We start from the raw sequence: 11,319 nt of genomic DNA on the forward strand, positions 1-11,319 counted from the left end.
ATATGTATACATATATATATCTTACGTGCATATATATATATATACATGTCCCCGCGAGCGCGAACGTAGGGAATCGGAAAAGACGCGATAGCCACCAGTACAAGCGAACGCCAGCATGGCAACCGCGAGTACAGGTGTACGTACATCTAAACCGTTGTCCTGTTCAAACAGCGAAAAGTATACATTCGGCAATAACATATTCGTCCGTACCTCGTACGATTTAGACAAAGGACTTCACGGTTCACCGAATCCCTATGGTCCGCGCTCTCATTATAAATAAGACGAAATCGCGCGAATCGCCCTCTTCTAGTTCAGACCCCCTTCTAGTTCAGACTCTCTTCTAGTTCAGACTCTCTTCTAGTTCCGAATTTCACACAGTTCAGACTCTCTTCCAGTTTCGGAATTCCTACCATTCAGTTCTATTGCGTCTTCAATCGAGTTCAGTTCAATCATTTTCTCGCGTTTTCGGACTCTGTTTCATTTACGGATTATTCACGGGATGCAGGTCGTATTGCACCTTACCATTTCTACTATTTCATCATATTCACATATTATTTGGTCCCAAATTGTTAATCGAGCTTGCTCGTAGATTATTATCACATATTTACAGATATTATTCGTGGCTATTCTGTTGCACGAGGTTACTCTTAAACCATTACGATTATTTTGTTCATACGAGCTTGCTCGCATTATCCTTCAGTTTATAATTCTTATTTTTGTGCTATTTTGTTCATACGAGCTCGCTCGCATTATCTTTCATATTACAATTGCTATTTCTGCGCTATTGTGTTCATACGAGCTCGCTCGCATTATCTTTCATATTACAATTGCTATCTCTGCGCTATTTCGTTCATACGAGCTTGCTCGCATTATCTTTTATATTACAATTGCTATTTTTGTGCTATTTTGTTCATACGAGCTTGCTCGCATTATCCTTCAGTTTATAATTCTTATTTTTGTGCTATTTTGTTCATACGAGCTCGCTCGCATTATCTTTCATATTACAATTACTATTTCTGCGCTATTATGTTCATACGAGCTCGCTCGCATTATCTTTTATATTACAATTGCTATTTTTGTGCTATTTTGTTTGTACGAGCTCGCTCGCAAACCACTACTCTGTATCTATTCGGGTTCATTATACCTTGTTTGTTTAAACCTATTATTTCGCAGCTTCATTCAGCAACATCCTGCTCCCCGATATCTTCCACTTCTAAAGTGTCGTTCCCAGTGACCGGTTAAAGTGATCGCGAAAGTGAGTGTCCGCGTGGTGTTTCATCGGGTTGTTCGACTCCGACCTGTTCCGCAAATTCCTTAGACTTCCTACGTCCGTTCTTCTAACCCTAAAATTGGTGTTTCAATCGTGTACGTTTGAGCCCAGAGGGTGCTCGGTAACGAGAGAACACTAATTCCCTTCGATCGAAATCTCCTGTCACAAATCGAGCAAACCTACGCGTTCGGACGAGTTGCACACACCCGCATAGTGACACTTCGACCACTGGGAACCATCACTACTACCGCGACGCGTGTTAGTTCTACGCGGTGTTCACGACGGACGATGTCCGTCTCGGTTCGCATTTATCCTCGTCTCCGCCCTTTTAACAACAAACACCGGTATCGGGTCCCTGATCAGACGTGGACGTTACGCGCCACGTGGATCTAAGATCGTCTTAATAAACTACTCGGTTACGTCCCCGTCCGGCCCGCTCCATTCCGTCGGATCATTTCCGACCCGGGACGTAACAATATATATATCGTATTTCATAATGTTACATTAGCGGTTACCGTTACGGTTTTATAACTATTGTTTTTTGTTTTTGCAGTTTGGTTCACTGCTCTGTTCCGTTATTTCAATATTTCTTACACACTGTACCACAAATCCGTACGCGTAACTATTTGCAGAATTTTAGCATTATTTAAAGTTAAAGGTTATAGTATGGTAGGTCGTTTAATTCGTTTCGACACCACCAATAATATTATACAGTCAGAAATATACAGTAACATTAAAAAAATTGACGTGATTCCCATTTCTATAAAAAATTGGTACCTTAATCTCCCTATTTTTCCCATATTCTGCCAAGTTTCAGGTTTAATTAAAAAAAAATTTAATCACTCAATCTCATTTCTATCGAATGTTCTTTGATTTTGAATCGAGATTGGTCGAAAGTTCACACCGTGGGGCGGCGCGGCGCAAGCGACATTGCGTCGCGTGATAACACGTTTCTGATCTGTACAGAGAGAAAGTATCGGCGTCACCTATACGACCCTATACGAACAGTATAGGGCGACATAATTATGTTGACGTCATAACACGTCCGGAGGAACGAAGTGGTTAATTTTCCCCCTAGCCACACAGTTTATGAGAAACATGACTTTGAAAAAGAAACATAATTTCCACCTTTCAGCAAATATTTTGATACTATTATAAAAGATATAGAATTTTTCTTTGTAGCAAAAGATTCTGTAGACTTTCCCGGATACAAGATGTTTAAACAATCGTTAAAAATGGAGAGACACCACTTTTGCAAACGGGACCGGGCAATTATCGGCCGTATAAAGCAATTGTTTGGTTAACTGTCGCAGGTAGAAAGAGCAGCGAACGTGTGGAATGGGGCGCGTCACAGAACTAGCTATAAAACAATTGTTTGGTGCGCTGCCGCAGGTAGAGAAAAAGCAATAAACATCCATTATTTTTCGCTAGCAAGACCGGGCCTTTTTCCGTTTTCAAGTGGCATCTGCAAAACACGTGTGCTTACCGTTGCTGTTTAGGAGTTGTTCGGCCCTATCTGGAACCGCACAACTTACAATTACTAAACGAGAAAACGAACCGTGGCAGATATAACGTTAAGATATAACGTTCTCAAGACAAACTCCGTACAATTCAGATTAAATAAAACATTTAAAAAAGTCATCATAAACTATAAACTATCAAAATACAAGTTTAAATGATAATTTAATTTCGTTAGCATCTTTTTATCCATAAACAAATAGTGACAAGTTGAAACAATATAAACTTTGAGAAGGCTTTTAAAATACCGGCACAAATTAATCGGCATGAATAAAACCTTTTGCGCGTTCCAAGAACCCCTTATACATCCTACAATCTAAAATTTAGTTATATATTTTAGTTATTCTACTTCTTCATTATGTACATGGGCTTTTTCGAAAAAAAGGTTACCGCACGAACGGTATTGCGTCGCGAGAAAACATGTCTGCGATCTGTACGAACAGTATCGACGTGTCGCGACTATGTACTATGTATACATACATATGTAAGCATAAACGATGTATAACTAAAATATATAACTAAATTTTAAATTGTAGAATGTATAAGGGGAACGCGCAAAAGGTTTTATTCATGCCGATTAATTTCTGCCGGTATTTTAAAAGCCTTCTCATAGTTTATATTGTTTCAACTTGTCACTATTTGTTTATAGTTTATGGATAAAAAGATGCTAACGAAATTAAATTATCATTTAAACTTGTATTTTGATAGTTTATAGTTTATGATGACTCTTTTAAATGTTTTATTTAATCTGAATTGTACGGAGTTTGTCTTGAAAACGTTATATCTTAACGTTATATCTGCCACGGTTCGTTTTCTCGTTTAGTAATTGTAAGTTGTGCGGTTCCAGATAGGGCCGAACAACTCCTAAACAGCAACGGTAAGCACACGTGTTTTGTAGATACCACTGGAACACGGAAAAAGGCCCGGTCTTGCTAGCGAATAATAATGGATGTTTATTGCTAGTTCTGTGACGCACCCCATTCTGGACGTTCGCTGCTTTTTCTCTACCTGCGGCAGCGAACTGCCCGGACCCGTTTTTCATTTTCAACCCGCACAAAGTGGTGTCTTAATCCCGGGACCCTCAAGAGTCACAGCCACCTTCATTACTTTAGTGTACACAATATAAATACGTTCCGTTATAAAACCTTCGATGCGAAGAAATAAATGCGAGTCCGTATTCCGAGTCCGATTCAGGTAAACTACCAACCGGCGACGTATCTACCGTGACCGTGACCGTCGTTAAACCATTAAACCAAAGCCGCCCTTCCAGATGCTCTCCTCCCAATTGCGGTCCTTTTTTTTCATACATCAATCTATGCAGCTGAACATTCGTTATAGAAATGTTGAAACCATGCATGTCGAAAAGTTAGTAAGTCGGGAGATATTTCAATTTAAATTATTATAATTCTCAAGACATCTCGTCACAATAGCGAGAAAATTAATAATAAACGTCAACGTCACACACCAGCGATATAATGGTGTTTTAGCTTTAGGCCGTCCACATACGGGTCGATCGTCGATTTGGTCGACGCGATCCAGTCGCATGCGACTCTCCCCTCCTGTTACGGACCCATTGTTTATTTTTTGTATAATTCGGTTTAAGTTGTGTGTGTGTGTTGCGAATCAATAGATTAATTTGGTTACGGTTAAAATGTCCTCTCTTCGTGCAAAATATCTGTGTAAAATGTAAGAAGCGAACTACGTATATGTATGTCGAACAAATATTGAAATAAACTAATAGCGTGCATAAAGTTAAGATTGTAGTACCGATGGTACGATGCGGAGGTATTGTAAATTGCGTTCAAATATGGAATGGTATAATGATAAATCTGTAAATGTATAGAGTGTTGTTATGTGTGAAAGTGTGTAGAAAGGGAGGTACGCTTGATAGTGTCGAATCAAAACGTTATAAAAACACTCTCGCCGGCATCGCGTATTGTATGGGGACCGCCACATGGTCGGAAACCCCTGAAAGTGCCACGGGTAAGGTTGTTATTGACAACAGCCTAGGCCCGGTAGACCGGGAGGGGGTTGTGATCACCCCCTCCGAAACCAGGTCCACGAGCACGGTAAGATCGTAAGGATCGAACCGGGGCCGTTAGCCAGGCGAGGCCGGAGAGAGGGGGCTCAGCCGAAAATTGCCCCACTTCTAAGAGAGGAAGAGTGGGGCGGAGTATAAATATAGTAAGTTGACTGTGCGGAGCGTTAGAATAAGAATAATTGTACCCGAGGATTGTTTAAATAAAAACTTATGAACAGTCAGTAAGCAACAAACTGGTGCCGAAACCCGGGACTCATTTCGGGTAATCATACGATATAAGCTTTCTCATTTCATTGATTGGAGATGCCTCAAAAGAGAAAGAGATGTCCAGTGGAGACGGACGAGTCTCAACCACCAGTTAGGAGAGGACGTAAAACAAAGACAACAGTTGCTGAATCATCCCATCCAAGGACTTCGCCTCAGGATCCAGATAGCCCGGAGCCAGGACCGAGTGGGATATCGATGGTACGCCGTCAACACCGGCAAGGAGTCGAAAGGGATGCAGAGTCAACGAGTTTGAGGATAAGAGGAGCATCCCCAGGAGCCGCCGTTGAACCAGCAGACGTCGAGGACAACGAGAGTCAACGAATCCACGCGTATCATCACAACACTCCGCGATTGGTGAGATCAACCGATTTTTCGAATACACAAGCCGCGACAGATACGGCGACGCGTTTATCGGAAGCCATTGAAAGAACATTGCAGACCGTAAGAGAATCCGCAATGGGGGGAGGAAACCCCCATTTCGTTAATCGATTAACTACGGCGAAATCGTTACCGGTCTTTTCTGGTGATCCAATAGAGTGGCTCCACTTTAAAGGAGCGTACGAATTAACGACTCAACTCGGTAACTTTAGCGAACGCGAAAATATTGCGCGATTGTTCAACGCATTGAAGGGCGACGCGCGTGAAGCCGTAAGTGGTTTACTCGCGACAAATGGCGGGGCAAAAGAGATTATTCAAACTCTAGACCTTCTATACGGGAACAAGAATGTCGTTGCTGAGAAAATCTCGAAGGAAATAAAAAACCTACCTTACCTAGACGCCGGAAAAATGAACTTAACGCAATTTGCCATTAAGTTAAAGGGTGCTGTTGCGGCTTTCAAATCATTGGAAGCCATAGGTCACTTGCATAGTGTCGAATTAATAAAGAGCGTCGTGAGCAAACTTCCACCAGCCTTAACGTATGCGTTCAATAGATACGCAGCAACAGCACCCCCAGAAAAAACGGTCTTAGAGAAGATCACCGATTTCATTTATAAAGAGGCTGAATTAGCAGCATCGGTTGGTATTCTTGATCTTGCGCCGTCCAGTGCAAATACAGAGTCGTCTCTTAGAACTTCAACAAGAAAATCGCGATGTACAAAGTCGGGAACGGTTTACGCGGTCGCGAGCGAAGTACGCGAAAACACGACAGAGAGGGGAACGAATAGGGATTCGAACGGTTGCGCGTTTTGTCAACGATTTAACCATATATCTGTTGCTTGCACACGATTCCTCCGGGAGCCGGTAAACCTTCGTTGGCGGTTAGTAAGAAAATTGCGATTATGTATTAATTGCCTGGGACGCGGTCACTTGCGAAATGATTGTAAACGAGCAGGATGTTCTATATGCCGTGCGCGTCATCATAAACTCCTGCATATAAGAAGCTCGGGAACGCGGGCGGAAAGGTTAGAAGAAAGAGCCACAAGGTCTACGATGAGGTCGTCAGAGGAGGTAGGAGTCGCTGCGACGACAACCGACAACGCGGAGAAAAGTTGACATGTTCCAACAGGCACATTCTTAAAAATATTACCTGTGCGTGTCTCTGGACCGACAAGTAAGAGGGATACGTACGCGTTATTAGATGAGGGCTCGACGATTACATTAATCGATAAAAAATTGACGCGGTCAATAGGCGGGAAAGGACCAAAAATAAATCTCGCGCTAAAAGGGGTGAACGATCGCGAATTAGTGGTATCGAGTAGCGAAAAAATCAATGTCACTGTGCAAGGAGCGTTCGATTCCTATGATATCAATCACGCGTTAACTGTGCAGAATTTGAATCTTCCTCATCAATCTCTTCCAGAGTGTCTCGTGAAGCTAGTCAGCGAGACAGAACATATTAATCTAGAGGCGTACGAAAAAGTACGACCACAAATACTTTTAGGCCAGGACAACTGGCGTTTAATAGTTACTCGAGAATTTCGCGGAGTAAGAGGTCACGATTTAGCAATATCACGCACTCTATTGGGTTGGGTGATGCACGGCACCACAAAATTATGTACAGAATTCAAACGAAAAGTTTCAGTATGTTTTGTAAACTCGGATGAAGAAATGAATTCCGAAGAGCGCGAAAGCTGCAAGAAACTCAGCGATTTAGTAAAACTTTATTTTCAGTTGGACGATTTTGGGGTGCGTGTTGACACCAAACCTAGAAATATCCATGATCACGCCCAAGGGACGTTGGAGGAAACGAGCCGTTACACGGGAAACGTGTGGGAAACGGGATTATTGTGGAAGTCAAATTGTATTCTTAACATCAACAGTTTCGCAACAGCGCGGAAAAGACTTTTTTCATTAGAAAAGAGATTGGATCGAGACCCATCATACGCGAAGTTGTATTATCAAGAAATGAATCGTTTCATTAGGGACGGGTACGCGGAAAAAATAGAGAAAAAAAACGTTGAAGCCAAGCGTGTTTGGTACCTACCACACTTCGGTGTACAAAGGCCAAGTAAACCAGGCAAGTTAAGATTAGTGTTCGACGCAGCTGCTAAAACCGCGGGTTATTGTCTAAACGATCAACTCGAAACAGGCCCGGATTTATTGCAGCCATTACCTGGCGTGTTATTACGCTTTTGTCAATACGCAGTTGCGTGTAAAGCGGATATCAAAGATATGTTTTTACGGGTAAAAATTAGAAAAGAGGACCGCGACGCGCAACGATTCTTATGGCGCGGTAGCGATCGTACAAAAGAGCCCGAGGTATACGCGATGACGTCTTTGATTTTCGGGGCAAAATCATCGCCCAGTAGTGCGATGTATATTAAAAATCGTAATGCCAAAGAGTATAGTTATTCGAAACCCGACGCGACAAAAAGCATAATAAAAAATAGTTACATGGACGACTATCTGATCAGTAGAAAATCAACGCAAGAGACAATAAATCTCGCTCGGGACGTCATAAAAATTAACGCTCGCGCGAACTTTGAAATGTACGGCTGGACGAGTAATGATAACACCGTAACACGAACCTTATCTGGGGTAGAGTCAACCGGTAATAGGGAAGAAACGCGACTCTGCGAACGAGGGGGAGAAAAGGTACTAGGACTCTATTGGGATACGAAAACAGATGAACTATGTTTTAAAGTAGACATGGAAAAAATTCCCACAGAAGTAACTCGAGGACTCAGAAAACCGACGAAACGAGAATATTTGCGCATTATTATGTCGATTTTTGACCCCCTCGGCCTTCTAATTCCATTTACTACTAAATCGAAACTACTAATGCAAAAAGTCTGGCGTAGTGGAATAGGATGGGATAACCCGTTGCGCGACGAAGAGAATGAGAATAGGCGGACATGGCTACAGACGTTAAATGATATACGCGAAAGCCGTATTCCGCGTTGCCTTATTCCAACCTCCTACGTGCATTCCAAAGCTCAGTTGCATGTTTTTTGTGACGCGAGTTTAGAGGCGTATGCCGCGGCGGCGTACATAAGATTAGAAATAGAAAATGGCCCGGCAAACGTAAAATTGATCATGGCGAAATCGAGAGTTGCCCCTTTGAAACCGCTTTCCGTTCCCCGCTTAGAGTTACAGGCGGCGTTACTCGGTTCGAGGTTAGCCAAAACGATTACCGAAGAACTAGATATTAAGTTTCAACAACGTTATTTATGGTCAGATTCAATCACCGTCATTAGGTGGATAAAAGGGGAACCGCGAACTCGGCAAGTCTTCGTGGCGCAGAGACTGGGAGAGATTGATGAAATAACAGAAGGTTCGGAATGGCGATGGGTCCCATCGGGTCAAAACCCGGCAGACCACGCGACGCGATGGTCAAGTAACACGCCTGGCGCAATTACACGTTGGCACGTTGGTCCCGAATATTTACAAAAGCCGGAGACTCAATGGCCAATAGAAAAACCGCTCAATGAAGTGAGTAAGAAAACAATAGATGAAATGGAGTTACGTAAAACCTTTGTATATACAGTAGATTTACAACCATCGTTCGAATTTCCGTTGTTAATAAGAATTTTGGGGTGGCAAGGTTTGTTAGTGATAGCTAGACGTGTGCAAGCGGCAGTGGACCAGTGGAGAGGAAAATCTCGAACAGGGATGACCGTAGACAATATCGCGAACGCAGAACGGTATTGGTTTCGCGTAATACAGGCCGAGCATTTTGGAAAAGAAATAGCTGCTATTGAAAAAGGTAAAGACGTTCCTAAAGCTAGTAAATTAGCAAGTTTAAAACCGTATTTAGATGAGGACAGAATTCTAAGAGCAAGCGGTCGGGCTGTCAATATACACGAAGTTGAGTTTAATAATTACCCGATTATACTCGATGGTAAGCACATCGCGACTAAAATGTTAGTAAAAGAGTATCATAGACGTTATTATCACGCAAGCAATAACACAGTTGTTAATGAGCTTCGTCAAATCTTTTATATAATCGGATTGAGGAAGATCTTGCGTTCGGTCGCACATAGATGTGTAACATGCCGTTTACATCGTGCTAGACCTCAACCTCCGGTCATGTCTACTTTACCCACGGGGCGATTGGCCTACAGACAAAGACCTTTCAGTCAGTGTGGAATCGATTATTTCGGTCCTATGTTCGTTAAAATTGGTCGACGTAGGGAAAAACGTTGGGGAGTCCTCTTTACATGTTTAACTACGAGAGCCATACACATAGAACTGGCCTGCAGTCTAAATGCAAGCTCTGCAATAATGGCGTTACAGCGCCTAGCTGCCCGTAGAGGTACCCCCACTATCGTTTACAGTGATAATGGAACCAATTTTAAGGGCGCGAGTAGAGAAATCAAAGAAGCGATCGCCAAAATTGACAAAGAAAAACAACAAGAATACGCGTTAGCAAAGAAAATCAAATGGGTCTTCAACCCCCCGGATGCCCCCCACATGGGAGGAGTATGGGAACGTTTAATTAGATCGGTAAAAACTGCGTTGCACGTAGTTTTACGCGAACAGGCGCCAACGGAAGAAACTTTGCATACACTGTTAACTGAGATAGAACATACCGTGAACTCGCGACCGTTAACGCACGTTTCCGTAGATCCGAGGGATAAGGAGGCACTCACGCCAAACCATTTTCTAATTGGCACCTCGTCAGGAAACTTGAGGTTGGGTCGATACGAAGCTCACGATACATGTTTGAGAAAGCAATGGCGAACAGCGCAACATTTCGCGGACGCATTTTGGAAACGATGGTTGCGCGAATATTTACCGTGTATAATAAATCGACCAAAATGGACCGAAAAAAGGGACCCGTTGAAACAAGGAGACCTTGTATTAATAATCGATATGCTAGCACCACGCAACGAGTGGAAAAAGGGAACTATTACTGATGTGTTTCCTGGGTCGGATGGTGGAGTACGAGTCGTAAAAGTACATACTCCATGGGGAATCTTTACGCGGCCGACGCATAAACTTATTAAGTTACTAAGTATAGACGAAGTACAAAATCCGTGAATTTGTACGAGGGGGAGGATGTTACGGACCCATTGTTTATTTTTTGTATAATTCGGTTTAAGTTGTGTGTGTGTGTTGCGAATCAATAGATTAATTTGGTTACGGTTAAAATGTCCTCTCTTCGTGCAAAATATCTGTGTAAAATGTAAGAAGCGAACTACGTATATGTATGTCGAACAAATATTGAAATAAACTAATAGCGTGCATAAAGTTAAGATTGTAGTAGCGATGGTACGATGCGGAGGTATTGTAAATTGCGTTCAAATATGGAATGGTATAATGATAAATCTGTAAATGTATAGAGTGTTGTTATGTGTGAAAGTGTGTAGAAAGGGAGGTACGCTTGATAGTGTCGAATCAAAACGTTATAAAAACACTCTCGCCGGCATCGCGTATTGTATGGGGACCGCCACATGGTCGGAAACCCCTGAAAGTGCCACGGGTAAGGTTGTTATTGACAACAGCCTAGGCCCGGTAGACCGGGAGGAGGTTGTGATCACCCCCTCCGAAACCAGGTCCACGAGCACGGTAAGATCGTAAGGATCGAACCGGGGCCGTTAGCCAGGCGAGGCCGGAGAGAGGGGGCTCAGCCGAAAATTGCCCCACTTCTAAGAGAGGAAGAGTGGGGCGGAGTATAAATATAGTAAGTTGACTGTGCGGAGCGTTAGAATAAGAATAATTGTACCCGAGGATTGTTTAAATAAAAACTTATGAACAGTCAGTAAGCAACACCTCCACTTGACTTACAATGTGAATTAATGGAGAGCCGCACATGGGTCGATTCGCGGTCGATTGAAAT

At 42.7% G+C, this 11,319-nt stretch overlaps 1 protein-coding gene across 1 annotated transcript; it reads left to right on the forward strand.

Moving 5' to 3' along the window:
• Positions 1–5,132: 5,132 nt before the first annotated feature.
• Positions 5,133–10,520, forward strand: LOC143219487 (uncharacterized). Its single transcript, XM_076445435.1, has 3 exons — positions 5,133–6,227; positions 6,476–6,545; positions 6,604–10,520. Exons 1-3 carry the CDS (start codon positions 5,133–5,135, stop codon positions 10,518–10,520), a joined length of 5,082 nt encoding a protein of 1,693 aa, XP_076301550.1.
• The last annotated feature ends 799 nt before the right edge of the window (positions 10,521–11,319 follow it).

This window comes from Lasioglossum baleicum, unplaced genomic scaffold, assembly GCF_051020765.1.
Source record: "Lasioglossum baleicum unplaced genomic scaffold, iyLasBale1 scaffold0031, whole genome shotgun sequence".
In the NCBI taxonomy this organism is placed as follows: domain Eukaryota; kingdom Metazoa; phylum Arthropoda; class Insecta; order Hymenoptera; family Halictidae; genus Lasioglossum; species Lasioglossum baleicum.